Source organism: Hemicordylus capensis, chromosome 6 (genome assembly GCF_027244095.1).
Source record: "Hemicordylus capensis ecotype Gifberg chromosome 6, rHemCap1.1.pri, whole genome shotgun sequence".
Lineage (NCBI taxonomy): Eukaryota > Metazoa > Chordata > Lepidosauria > Squamata > Cordylidae > Hemicordylus > Hemicordylus capensis.
In genome coordinates, this window is record NC_069662.1 from 37,125,805 (window position 1) to 37,140,611 (window position 14,807).

General features: G+C 45.2%; 1 protein-coding gene across 8 annotated transcripts in view; it reads left to right on the forward strand.

Moving 5' to 3' along the window:
• Positions 1–14,807, forward strand: part of HDAC5 (histone deacetylase 5) — a 138,530-nt gene that overhangs the window by 97,357 nt on the left and 26,366 nt on the right. For 7 of the 8 annotated variants that reach the window (XM_053265633.1, XM_053265632.1, XM_053265634.1 and 4 more), the window contains 6 exons: positions 86–220; positions 4,714–4,936; positions 5,686–5,897; positions 7,434–7,724; positions 11,648–11,813; positions 13,570–13,703. In XM_053265633.1, the coding sequence (XP_053121608.1) occupies positions 86–220; positions 4,714–4,936; positions 5,686–5,897; positions 7,434–7,724; positions 11,648–11,813; positions 13,570–13,703 (1,161 nt within the window). The remainder of the gene's footprint in view (positions 1–85; positions 221–4,713; positions 4,937–5,685; positions 5,898–7,433; positions 7,725–11,647; positions 11,814–13,569; positions 13,704–14,807) is intronic. The other variant, XM_053265630.1, reaches the window with a different exon arrangement.

The following is a 14,807-nucleotide window of genomic DNA, read 5'->3' on the forward strand; positions in this document are numbered from 1 at the left end:
TTACGTGCCTGATTGTAGATATCAAAGTTGTATAAAGAAACTTACTCCCCATCCCTGCTTTCAATCCTTCTTTTCCCTTATATAGCAGATGCTACCCCAACACCGAGCTGTCACAATGGATGGGTCAGCTAGCCAGCTCAGCTTATACACTTCCCCGTCTTTGCCTAACATCTCCTTAGGATTGCAAGCTACCGTCACGGTGACAAATTCGCACCTTAACGTGAGTACATGCTGCCCACAAAACCTCATGAAAATCTGAGAATAAGTGCACTGGCTCAGGCTCTCTTGGCTCAGAAACAGGCTACATAGTTCGGCATTCTGTCTTACAACTGGAGTGAACCAGCCACCACAGGAAAACTAACTAGCTTGGCTCTCTGTGTGTGTGTATTTATATTCTGCCTTTCAAGATTTAACATCTTCACAAGGCGACTTTCGGCCATTCAAATCACAATAAAACAAACACTTGTAGAACTCCAATTTTAAAAGTCAACCAAATAAATTAAGCTAAAACAGTACAACACAGTGTCTTCAGCCAACATCTGAAGCCTGATGATGAGAGGGCTTGGGGAGGGAGTACCACATCTGTTAAATCACCACCAGGAAAGCCTTGTCTTTAGTATGATCAATGATGGACCAGAGAGCAGGGCTAGTGATAGCAGATCAAAGAGTCTGCTAATCAGTAGTGCATAGGTGTCATACTAGCTATATCCAGAATCTTCTGCTGGAAGCTCATTTTGGTGACTGTCTCTTCAGACGCTTGCCTTTTGAAAGTTCTTGATAGAAGACCAGGTCTCTGTTGGCCGGCTCTTCATGTGCAACTTGCGACCACCAGGTAGTCATTCTTTGCTCCTCCATTCTCACCTGTACATTGCTCCTGAGCTGTTGTCTTTGTGTTCTCCAACAACTGGTTTCTTCTTTTACTTATTTAAAATTATTGTATGCTTCTCAAAAAGAATATGAAAAACCGTTTTTATTTTGAGCTTTGAGCAGGAAAAATCACAATCCTATACATGTTCAGTTGGTAGTAAGCCCCACTCAGTTCATTGGGACTTACTCCCAAGTAAGTATGTCTGGGTTGTAGCCAAAGGTTGAGAAAGAGTGATTGGCCCAAGGTCACCTAGTAAGCTTTGTGGCTGAGCAGGGATTTGAACTTGGGTCTCCCTAGTCCAAGTCCAACATCTTAACACTACACCACACTAGCTGTTTCTGTTGTGCAGGCTTCCAGTTATCCATTTGTGCTTTAGGACAGGGATTCCCAACAGGTGATACTAGTACACCTAAGGATACTTGAAGGGCTCCCAGGGGGGTACTCAGAGCCCTACTTCCTCCCCACACTCTAGCTGCGCTGCTCCCTGCTAGAGTAGACTATCTCATAATTGTTACATTTGAATTTGTGTGTTTCTAAACACACACACTTACCTGTTACAATTGGGAAGACAGACTACTACAGCTAGTAGTTCACATCCACACAAAGTGACTAATAAGTAGTCTTACTGTAATCAATGGGGCAAGTTTGCTTGTCTTGTTAATTTCTGTGAGAGTACTCATGAGTAACTTAGTCTGGATGTGAGCCACTGACTCAAGGAGCCTGCCTCATAAGAGTAACGTGTGTGTGTGTGTGTGTGTACACACCTACCTCTCTACCCGGTACCTGAGCTGAAGATTTGTGACAGCAGGGATACACTTGTTTGAAAAGGTTGGGAACTTCTGCTCTAGGCAGGACAAGACACATTACTTATTCTCTGTAAGCAGCAATGTGGATTGCAACAGCTGCTTCCCCTTCTGGTAGGGGAAGGAAGAGATTAGAGCTTGAAACTAAAACACACTCACACACAGACCAGTTAAATTGGCAGACTTGGACTAATGTAAAAATAATGACGACTATAATAATACTTTATTGTGTTTCTGAATGTGGAGTTTGCTCATCCGGCTGACAAGGCTTGCAGCTAGAAGTAGATGTATTTTCCATGTATTTATCTAGTCTTTTAAAAGCTTGTTTATGCTAATGACCATTGCAACATTGCGTGACAATGAGTTCTATGCTGAGTTTTGTGAGGAAGGGCTTCCTTTCTGTTTATCTGAACTCTGCTTTCTGTAGATGCCTTTTTCCCTCAGAAGCAGAAGGGTTTGTGACTGTCTTGAGTGAGTCTGCTGGTTCCTTCCTCTCACCTGCAAGAGCTCCAGTTATGCATCTACAATCATGATAACATGTCCAGCTCTTTCAGAAATAGATATGAGATTAAAACAGTAAAAGACAGCCAGCATCAGTGTTCTGACTGGTGTTCTGATGAATAGGCTTTAACAGGACATCGAGCATATGTTAATGTACCTTCCTCATTTGTCTGAAGAGGGCATTCCTTATGTGGACTGTAACCACCAAAAACCTTATTCCAAGTTGCTACCCATCTCACCCCTGAAGGTTAGGGCACCAGAGAAGGGCCTTTTTTTACAGATCTTAATGACTGGGGAAGTTTGGATGGGAGAAGGCAGTCCTTTGAATACTTAGTTCCCAAGCCATTTATAGCATTAAAAGTTAACACCAGCTCTTTGAATTGTGCCAGCTAACAAACTGGTAGCCAGTATTGGTTTGTTAAAACTCGTGACAGGTGATCTGTTAGGTTCTTGCTCCTGTCCCCATTTTTCTCCTCCCCTATTACAGAGACCCCACTATTTGAAAAGAAAAAGAGCCATCCCGCTGAGTACTTAAAATCTTTTGTATTTTCTCCTGCTTTTGTGATATCCCCTGCTAACTAGGCAAAGAGGCACCTTTTACCATGGTGATTCTCTTTATTTAGCAGGGAGAGAGTAACTGTCCCTATCCACCCCCAGCACAGTACTTCCAGTGACTGTTGCTGGTGTGTGTCCTATGTTTCTTTTTAGAATGTGAGCCCTTTGGGGACAGGGAGCCATCTTACTTGTTTTATTTCTCTTTGTAAACCGCCATGAGCCATTTTTGGAAGGGTGGTATAGAAATCGTATAATAATAATAATAATAATAATAATAATAATAATAATAATAATAATAATAATAATATCCATTTGAGGAACCAGAGTCTCTGGGTCCCCGTCCCCCCTGCCACTGCCCACCAACTGGTGCCCAGCTGTGACCTATTTGTTGCCTCTCTCTGGTGACAGGTACCAAAATTGGCTCCGACTGGGCATGCGGTGCTTGTGCCCAGTCTACATCTTAGCTATTTTCAGCATCGCTAGTTGGAAATAGCTGAGTGGCAGACGTCGCATTCTGCTGGTCTCTGCTATAATTTGTTTTCTTCACCCGAGAGCAGCAAAGAGCTTACTGTTGTGCATGTGCGCGCGCACTGAACACTGAAATCCAGCTGAAATTAGCATGAGCTCCTGCCTTCTGTTAATTGGCCTAGGCCTGAATTTGAATCCAGTTATATGACTGGCTGTTAGCCTGTGCTGGGTTAGTGAGCTCCCAAGCTCAGTTGTCTGCTCTTTGGAACTTTTTGTGTGTTCTTTAAAAATAATAATAATAACCAGCTGACCCCGCACAGAGCATCTGTGCGCTCTTTGGAGCCAGCGGTTACCTCTTCCACTTGACCTTCTGCCCCAATCTCCACTTCCAGGCCCAGCCGCCTCTCCTCCCCACTGCCACTTTCTCCCCCCCCCCCCCCGGGCCTTGCCTCCACAGCTGGGCTAGGCCCGCCGCTGCCTCTGGCCTCTGCGGCCAGGCCTGCCGCTGCCGTGGCAACCAATCCTCTTGGGTACGCCTCAGCCAATCAGGCTTGTCCGCCCCTCAGCCAATCAGCTGGGCACTGGGACGCACATTCCAAGGCACACCCAGGAGAATTAATATAATAGATTATGATGATGATGATGTTAATCTTAATTCCATTGGATACTGCTCTCCAAGCCCTGTGCAAATAGTAATGGATTGGTATTCCCCTCTATTCAAAATGGGACTGTTTAAATTCCCCTCTATTCAAAATGGGACTGCCTTTTCCCATCCAAACTAGATTAATTTGGAGGACATCCTCTGGTCACTGCAAATTAATGCAACTTAAGTAGGTGTCATTCCAAATTGCTGGGGCCTGGAAGTCCCATGAAACTCCCAGTGATGTCAACAAAGCCTACAGACTTCCCCACTTTCCCAAACTTGCCAAAAGTGAGGGCAGCTAAGGGAATGCTTTCAGGAACTACTAGACCTCAGGCTGAGTCCCAATGATTCCTCTGAGCGCTTCTCACAGCCCCCCTCACCTTCAGCAAATTTGGAGAAGTGGGGCCATGAGAAGACTTGTGGGAGGCAGAAGGCAAAAACGGATCCATCCAGAATTGGCCTGGACTCCAGATGGAAATGGGTTTAGGTTTGATCTTGTATGGATCCATGTGCTGGGGTTGTGGGGGTGGACCTAAGCTATCCAGTATCCAAACCTACTCCCCCACTTTCAATCTCCTCCCTGTTGTTAGTGCAAACAAATGTTCCTTTTGAATAGAAACTACAGCCAGGGCATTTTTGACTGGCTAACGTAGTTGTGAACTTATCAACATTTTTATGTCCAATAAGACTAATGTTTGTCAATACTATAACATTTATTTAGCACCCATTGGAATATTAAAACCCCAAAAGGTTTGGCTCGCCTGGACAGTAACCCCTGCTGGTGGCATAGTGGAAATATAGCCACTTGGCCACTGACAAGCTGCAGATTCCTACAGTGTTTGCAAACCCTCTTGCCTTTCCCTTGTATTGCGTAGGCCTCCCCAAACCTTTCTACGCAGCCAGAAGCGGAGCGTCAGGCGATCCAGTCATTGCGCCAGGGGGGTGCCTTGACAAGCAAGTTTCTGAGCATGTCGTCAATCCCCAGTTGCCTTCTGGGAGTGGCCCTGGAGGGCGAGACCAACAACCATGGACATGCTTCCTTGCTTCAGCACGTCCTGCTCCTGGAACAGGCTCGGCAACAGAACACACTAATTGCTGGTGAGTGGAATGGATGTGGGGCACAGAGGAGATAGGGTTCAGCACAGTGACAGCCTGTGTAGGATTAGGGTAGAATGGTCACTGAGCAGTGATCTTGGATGCCGGGGAGTTATGGGGAGGCGAGAGACAGAGGTTGGCTGGGACAGCACTTGGTAGGAATGAAAGGCCAGCAGCCAGTGTCTGTTTGTCTGTGCCCATGTGGGGTGCTGCTGGCCGTTAGCCACGCACCCACATGATTCTGCCCCAGCCTCCGCCCGCCTCCCAGCAATGCCCTCTGGGAAGGAAGGGCATGAGAGACGCTCTTCACTTTGCTGACCCAGTGGCAGCAGGTGAGTTGGACATTCTAACTCCTGCACAAACCCCCATCAGGCCAGCGACAGCTGCAGGAACTCTCACAAGGAAACCTCTCTACCTGTTTTCATATCGCCTTTCTGCCCTGTCAAACGGGAATATTTATTTATTTTATTACATTGTTCGTTATCCACTTCCCAAGTTGTCAGGGATAAGAAAAACCACGTTTGTCAAGTAGTTGGAGCATATGCTATAGAAAATCATTTCTATCAGTTACAAGAGGCCTGAGAACTAGCAACTTGGCTTGTAGATTTTATTTTATTTTATTTTATTTTATTTTATTTTAGTTAGTTAGTTAGTTAGTTAGTTAGTTAGTTAGAGAAGGGGAAAAGTGAGGTGATCAGGATGCCAGACCTCCGGGCTGTCTTCACCATATGCTCTGGTTCCTCTCCCTACAGTTCCTCTGCATGGCCAGTCCCCTCTGGTGACAGGGGAGCGCATCCCTAGCAACCTGCGGACCGTGAGCAAGCTGCCCCGGCACCGCCCACTGAGCCGCACCCAGTCGTCGCCGCTGCCCCAGAGCCCTCAAGCCCTCCAGCATCTGGTGGTGCAGCAACAGCATCAGCACTTCTTGGAGAAACAGAAGCAGCAGCAGATCCAGCTGGGAAAGGTGGGTGGCAGCTGCTAGGAGAGGGCCTGTGCGGCATGTGTCTGGCTCTGCATTTACTGGTTGCATTTGATGGCAGGCCAGTTCAGGGTTCCTGCAATCCTAGGGCTCTTGAGGCAATCAGCTGGAAGTGAAATTAAAAACAGTGGCTCCATAGGACACTTAATATATTGCTGCATTATATAGCAATCAGTGTTCCCAGATGTTACTGACTGCAATTCCTAGATGGGAATTGTAGGGGTTTCCAGATGTTACTGACTACAATTCCTATCACCCCCAGCCAGAAGGCCATTGCTGTTGAGGATGATGGGAGTTGTAGTCATCAACTTCTGGGAATCCCTGTGACTGGGAACCCGGATAGCAATGCTCTTCTATGTGGCCAAAACCTTTGTGTAATGTTTACTCAGAAGTACATAGAGATGTAAGTAGTGGAGAGCCAGCATGATGTGATGGCTGAAATGTTGGACGAGGACCGAGGAGACCTGAGTTCAAATCCCCATTCAGCCATGGAACTCACTGGGTGAACTCTGGGCCAGTCACTTGTCTCTCAGCATAACCTACGTCACAGGCTTGTTGTGAGAATGTGCACTGCTCTGGGCTCCTTGGAGGAAAAGCAGGATATAAATGTAGAAATAAATACAAAATTTAAGTTCCTTTCAGCAAACGGCCCCTACAACTTTAATTAGTAGCTTTCTCTTTGCAGCTTCTGTCCGTTCTGTTCAGCATGTCTGGAGGGTTGATGATTACTTGCCCTTTATTTAGTCAGCTTGTTCCTTCTGAGGGAGTGTACTTAATTGTTGGCTTAAACTGTTTTATTGGGGGCGGGGGGGAAGAGAGATAATAAAGGAAACCCGTGAATCTCTCCTCCCCGCTCCCCTTCTTGCAGGGAACAAAAACTGTCTAATAAAGGGGAAATTCCTCAGTAATCCCCCAGCCATGCTGAACAGAAAGCAATGACAAAAGCAGAAGCTGCAAGGAGGAAACTTTTCACGAAAGGCACAGTTGTCCTTAAAGCTTGAACCGCACTTTGCCTGTCCATATTGCAGAGGCGGGAGTTACAATTTCATTGCATTGGGGCAGCGCAGGAGGAGAAAAGGACAAAATTAAAAAAACACACACACTGCAATGCAGTGGTTTAGCAAGGACACTGTCTGGCTTCTCTGTAAAAGTGAGTGAACCAAGGTTGTCAATTCCAGAGAAAAGGGCAGATGTGGCAGCAATTTAGGACAACATGTAAGGGCAAGAGGACATGTCCTTTCTTTCCCCCCTCCTTGTTACACCAGTGCACTCTAAATTAGCTGGGGCTGAAACCTGCAGACCATCTGTGTATGTTAGGAGAGGGGGGTGAAGCGACAAGTTGATTTCCATCCGTTTCCCCTCTGTCCTGCTTCAGGTGAGACCAATGTGGACAGGTGTCAAAGTCACAAAGCGGGCAGAAGGGATTTGCCCCATGAGCTGCCAGTTGCCCACCACTGACACACAGACCTTGCTAGCTAGCCAGAGTCACGGTCTCTTTTGCTGTTGGTTTTCCTTTTGTAGATCATCACCAAGACCGGTGAGCTGCTGCGGCCACCCACTACGCACCCCGAGGAGACGGAGGAGGAGCTGACGGAGCAACAGGAGTCCCTGGGCCTGGGCTCCTTTGTGGTGGATGGGTCGACAGAGAGCGAGGGAACGCAGGATGACCTAGAGGAGGAGAAAGAAGAGGAAGAGGAGGAGGAGGAGGAGGTGGTGGAAGAGCAGAGCTGTCTCCAAGTGAAGGATGAGGCCGGGGAGAGCGGGCTGGAAGAAGAGCAGGAGGTGGAGGAGCTGGGCGTGACTTACAGGCAGGTGAGGCCTGCATTGACATCAATAATCCGTTGAATCTGCATGGAGGTCTCCGTTCTTTTGAAGGGGACTCCTCTTAACCTTGTCCCCTAGCACAAGCCCCTCCTTGCACTCAGGAGCAGATACAATAGGAGAGACATTCTTTATGCTCCCATAGAGGCCTTACCATGAAGCAACATTGCCAGATGTTCAAGAATTTTCATCCGTGTCCTGAGAATAAAGAGCCTCTGTGGAATTTACAAGACCTTGTGCATTCTTGTATGCAAATATATAAACATTCAAGGAATGTTCCGTGTAGGGCTAACTTGAACAGCATAGTAGCAGTTCCTAGTGTAGTCAGCAGGACTCAAGTAAAAGTGGGAGTGGGAGAGAGCGTGGTCTGGGTGGCAGGGGGGATGGGTTACCGGGACCAGAGGTAACCCTTTCGCAGGCAAAAGAGAGCTCTGGTTGAGTATTCTTCTCTCCCCCTCCCCTCCACTGGTAGCAGTACTTGTAGCACTGGAGTGTTGAGGAGGGGGCTTCCTTCTCTCTCTCAGTTTTTCTGGATGGATTGTGTGCTGCTACCCTCTTCTGGCAGTGCTGCTGGGGAAGCAGAGTGGGAAAGGCCGGCTGTCTTTGTTTTGGTATGGATTTTTAAAAAAACAAAAAATAAAAAACAGCAGATGGAAAGATAAGAACAGAGAAGATGGAAGCCGTGTGCCCCTTTAAGCTAGGTTAGGTTGTGAAGCGCATTGGATAATTCCCAAAGCACGTGATGCAACAACCTAGCTGAAACTAAGTAATCCTGGGTCTGGTCAGTGCCTGGATAGGAGACTACCTGGGATCCCCATGTACCCCAACTTGAGTACCATAGTGGAAGAAAGTGGGATATAAATGCAGTAAAATAATAAATATGTCTGGGGTTGCTGCTGGCTGAAATAAGAAGAAGAAGAAATGGCTTAGAAACTTGCAACTCCCAAGCACTTTTCTAAGATGAATTGCTCCAGTGAGAGAAAGAGGAAGGGTGCAGGAAAAGGCTACAGCTGGGATTTTCTGCCCATACTTCTGTCACCTAGGACAAGAGTTCCAGCCAAGAAACCTTGAGAAAAGGATTCCAGATAGATAATCTGGCAGTGCTTCCATACAGAACCCATACTCGCATAAAGAGACATGGCTGTAAAGGCCCATTTGCTTCATCACTTTGCTGCTTCAGTTCTCAGCCTTTGGTATTTTTAACATCTCATTTTCAGATGTTTTGCATGTTGCAAGGTTTGAGTAGAGCCCCCACTGTCAGACTTTCTACCACTAAACTGGAGATACTTTCCAGTATCTCTTCCTATCTTGGACCTTTCTGTCCCCTCCCCCTGGGTCTTCAGGGCTGCCAAGACCAATGAAAAAGGCTACATCCTGTATTCCCCCCCCACACACACACACACTTTTCTCTGGTGTCCGCTCCCTCAGCTTCAAGTTCTAGCTTGTGAACATCAGTACCTCCTTACTGGTGCTGCTCCTTCACATATATGAGATGTTAACAGTATACCAGGCATTGCACAGAACCTAGAAGTTTGCAGTCCTGCCACAGAAACTTTGCAGTCTGTGTGCATTGCAAGAGCTGGTTTTGTAGTAGCAAGCATGACTTGTCCCCATAGATAAGCAGGGTCTCCCATATGAATGGGAGACTACATGTGAGCACTGTAAGATATTCCCCTTAGTGGATGGAGCCACTCTGGGAAGAGCATCTAGGTTCCAAGTTCCCTCCCTGGCTTCTCCAATATAGGGCTGAGAGAGATTCCTGCCTGCAACCTTGGCCTGCAAGCCACTGCCAGTCTGTGAATAAATACTGAGCTAGATAGACCAATGGTCTGACTCAGTATATGGCAGTTTCCTATGTTCCTAAGTACTTTCTCTCTTTTTGTGGAAAATTGTGCTCTAGCTTGCGAAACTAGATCAGGATGGTGGCGCTGGAAGGATTGATGGAGACTTGGCCTTGCTTCCTGAGCAGGGTCTGAATTGCATCTCCTTTTTACATCCTTCTGCTTCTGAAAAAGGGGGAGAAGTAAGGGATGGGGACAGGGGAAAGAGAGAGGGAGAGGGAGAGCCATGTGCCAATGTGGAAGCAGGCAAGGTGAGATTCCAGGACTTCAGGAAAGGCTGAGGACTTAAGTCTGGAGAAGGAGACAGAAGGCAGCCCCTTTGTTTCCCCTCCTTCAGCCTGTTCCTTCAAGACAGCAATACTCAAGTCTTCATAAGGGAGCGTGACTCATCTTCCATCCCACAGGCTTCCTCCCTGCTCTTGCGTAAGTGCATCCCTTCTCCTTCTCTCTATTGGTGCTAGTATGATTCATCCATCTTTCATTCTTGCATTTCTTTTGTGCACCTTAAATATTTCATCAGCTCACTGGAATGTGTATATGGCACACAGATAAAAGTCTCCTTTTCCAGAAGAAAGGAGACTATCAAGAAATTAGGGAAAGGGTGGTACTGGATGGAAAGTGAGAATTCCAAGGGAATGTTGAGGAGGAAAGGACAAGAGTGTCCGTGACATTGGGGCTGTTGCTGAAATGAATGTAGCAGATCTGAGAAAGCTCTTTGATTGTGTATTCATTTTATTTACTTTGTACGTGTATATCCTGCCTTCCTTTCACCATGGAACTCAAGGCAGTGTTTATAGAGTTCCTAGGCAGTCTCCCATCCAGGCATGACCAGAGCCGGACTTACTTAGTTTCAGCAAGGTTGCTACATTATGTGCCTTCAGATCATAGCCTGGGATCTATAGTAGTGTATTAGAGCAGCCAGAAGTGGGGTTGAGCAGAGACAGGGTCACGTGCTTGCTTCACCATGAACCCAAACCCCAGTTTTTCTGCCATGATCCAACATTGCCTCTCCCTGACCACCAAATCTTGGAAGCTTTTGCAGTGGTTTGGTTAAATCATGCCAGAGACTTAAGCTCTCAAGTCTACACCATAGATAGCTTATGCAGCCTGCCTGTGTTGGCCAATTGGAGCTTTAATGTGCACCGTAGTAATTGTATGATCATTTCATTGAAGACTTGGACTGTGCTTGTCTGTCCTAACCCTGGTTCAGCTTACATTCAGAGTTATTCTGGATAAGCGATGTTGGCCCGGCTCTTAGTTATGTGAAATGGCCTTCCATCTGACTGTGGTTTCCCAAGTATCAAGCAGATGTCTTGTTCTTCTCAGCCTTGCTACGCGAGATGCTAGGGACTGAACGTGGAACCACATGCATGCAAAGCATAATGTAAGCAAAGCATATGTGACCATTGAGCTATGGGCTTATGCATTATGAGACAATATGGTAAGACTGATCCCTTTGCCACTTAAACAAGGGCACAGTAGACAGATTAAGCAGGATGCAAAATGTACTAGTGGTCTCTACTCAGGGATGTATGTTTTCTGCACAGAATCCAGTTCTGAACACAGAGTTCAGCAGTCTGCACAACTCAGCTCTCATGTTCTTATTCTTTTTCAACAAGTTGCCATCCATTTCAGCTGCAAAGATAGATTGGAAGTGTGTGGGCATCACCTGGGAAAGAGGAGCAAAGGCTGAGTAGTTCTTGCTTCTTCTCATGATGAGCTGAAACTGAATAAGCTTGGAAAATAAGCAAAAGTATACAGGCCTTGCTAATCTGTAGCATTGATACAAGCCAGTGTCCTGATTGCAGAACTTGGGGTTGCCTCAGTGCAGAAATCAGATGTTTTTCAGTGCAAATTTATGCTACATTTATGTATGGGGAGAAATGACGCCCTAAGGAACCAATGCGAGTATGCTAGCTGCCTCATAGCTACCTGTACAGTTAAACTAAACATGGCAGCAGTTGTAACTTGCTCAGTTATTAAGATAATGGGCCCCTTTGAATGTTCTTTCTGTTTTTCTTCCCCCCACCCCCTTTATGTTTCTGGCTGGTGTCCTTTGCGCAATTTTGGCAGGTGTTTGCAGATGCACATCAGCTGCGACCCCTCCAGTTTTACCAGACTCCCCTCAGCATCAACACCCTGCCACATCAAGCCCTCAGCCGCACCCAATCCTCACCTGCCAGCACCAGCTTGAAGAGCAGTACAGCTGAACCTTTGGCCAAACACCTTTTCACTACAGGTAGGGAAGTGTTGAAAAATGGTCTTCCAGAGGCTAGGAGACAGAGTGATACCTGGGCAGGGGTTGAGCCTGGAAGTCACACCCTGCTCTGAAGCACCTTCTTCCAGGGCTGAGTTCACACAGTTCTAAGGATCCTGTTTTAAAAATTAATTGTATTAGTGAGCTCAGCAGAGCTGATTGCGTAAACCCAGTATTTCAGGGCAACCCTGATCAAACCACCCTGTTATCCAGCATTTAACCAGGATAGGTAACCAGGGTTGAATCCTGTTTAACCAGAGCAGTTTGACTTGGATTGCCCTGAAATTCTGAGTTCACACGATCAGCTCTGCTGAGCTCACTAATACTGATTAACTTTTTAACCAGGATTTTTGTGATTGTGTGAACTCAGGCCTTGAATAAGGGAAAGACATCCTCCATATGCTGAGGGGTACTGTTGAGGGGTTGAGTTCTGCCTTTTGAAAATAGGTTTTGGACCTCTTGGAGAAAAAACTCTTCCTCAAAGAAATATTTTGCCATATAGAATACATGAAATACAGAAGATTGCTTTCACTAATGCCGCCGAGAAGAGCCTTTTCTTGAAACACATTGGGTCTAATAAATAACTTGGGTAGCATTCAGGCTAGTACTTGGATGAGTGGAATACTTCCACTTGTGCAAGGCAGGAGGGGTGATTTTTACTGATCCCGTCCTCCCTCTACAGCCCCCGTGCCTCTGAAAATCTCCTGAGATTCCCCTAACCCTCAGGAACATAATTTTGGGGGACACAGGAGCTGCAGAGAGCAGGTGGGCGTTGATGAATCTTGCCCCTCTTCCTTTGCACAAGTGGAAATGTTCCTCTCACCCAAGGACAAGTCTGGATACTTCCCTGCATTTCTATTTTTTAATGTAATTTTTATTAGGTTTTCATATCTTTTTAAAGAAAAGGAAAAACAACAAAGCAGTTTCATAAACAAAAAGTAGCAATAATGGAGCAATATGTTAAACTTTTAGGGGAAAAAAATATTTTTAATATAGAAAAATATATGATTTCTATATAAAATTGTATAAAGAAAAATAAGAAAAGACTTCTTATTTCAGAGAGAAAGAACCTTCCAAAATATAAAATATCTCCAAGAACCATGAAGGATACCGGGATATTTGTGTATTATCTAAGAGGATACCAATGGTTAATAAAACAATCTGAGGTGGAAGCCCTTCGAGACATTCAAAATATAATATTTCACAGATGTATATTATACCATTGCTCTATAGAGGGCAATACTGCATCTTTCTGGTGATACACAATTCTGCTCACCACTGAATTACAGGCCAAGAAGTCTTTATAATGAATTGCTTCATCTTTTGACAATATCCCCAATAAAGTTGGTTGTGGATCTGAGCTGTATCCCACTTTTGCTGTCATTTCTCCAAAGACTGTCTCCCCAAATTTTTGAGCTTGCTCACAAGTTTACAACAAGTGCAAGAATGTCCATTGCCTCATATTGCCATATTTTCTCCAACATCTGGGAGATGAATTGGGCTACCCTATATTTCTAGTGCATCTTAAGAGATTGTCTCCAACAGTTCAGGTATTGGAGAAAAGTTTTTCTATGCAGGGGGTAGGACTTTCAGAACTCATTTGTGTTCTGGTACTTTTCATGCCACGAATCAAGCTCTGTTGAGAAATGGATCTAGCCAACATTGCTATGATCTCACCAATTTTCCGTTCTTTGTCTTTCTCCTCCTTCCACTGCTCTCATTTCCCTCTCTCTCACAGGCATCGTATATGACACATTTATGCTGAAGCACCAGTGTACGTGTGGAAACACTAATGTTCACCCAGAGCATGCTGGGAGAATCCAGAGTATCTGGTCCAGATTACAAGAGACAGGGTTGTTAAGCAAGTGCGAGGTAAGAATTCTGAGTGGAACCTGCCAGCAAATGGTAAGGCAGCAACAAGGGCCAGGTTGAAAGGCTGATATTTTAAGGAATGGTTTTCTGGTGGCATGAGCGCCCAACCTAGAGTGCCTGGTCCAGTAAGAGGATCAATAAAAGAAACACCCCAAGGATAAAGATACCTAAGTATATTAAATCACAGTCTTGGGTACAAAAGACCATCAAGGAATTGTAAAGTTGAATGGCACTGTAACCTATACAGGATCTCGTCTTGTGATGAATATACTTGGTGGCTGACATCCAAACAAATTACTCCTGAGTAGTCCTATTGAAATTATGTAGTCTGGTAGAATAACTCCCAGTATTTTCCCCAAGAAGGTTCAATGCATATCAAGCGAAGTCAACACTTTTAAAATCATTATTAAAATTACTAGAATAGTTAAGATCAAATATAACCATTCACATGCAAAGGGGGGAAATGACCATTTGTTGACAAAATTACACATGTGTTATGATATCATAAAGCAAGACTGGGAAATCAACACTCTTACAAAGGCAGGATCCTATTTATCTTCAATCCAATTTATATTTATAGTTAAGAACAAATTTGTAATATCCAATTCTTCAGCAACCCAGATACAATATCAAAGTCCACGTTCCTGCATGAAAAAAAAAACCATAAATGTGCTCCCCCATTGCTGTTCAAGTAATTTTCAAGCAGGTTATACTTTGTTACATTTTTCATGCAGGAACGTGTATTGAGTTTATAAGAGTGTTGACTTCCCCCTGGGCTGAACATCAATTATGCACTGAACCTTCATGGGGAAAACATCTATGCAGTCTCTTGATGTCTGCCACATCTTCACATTTAGCTATGAGGGTGAGTCTTTGCTCATTTACTTCCTTAGCACTGTTTTGCCCAGTTGGTGAGCTTTATGCCTTTGTATACAGGATCCTGAAGTTCCCAGCATAATATATAAAATTGGGTTTAAATCAAGTGACTGGAACTTGCTGGCCAAGCCTTTGTGATCCTGTTTGCATATTTTATCAAATCTGACCTGTTGCAGTATGATCAAATGCAAATAACAACTTTGTGGCACCTTCAAAACTGACAGATGT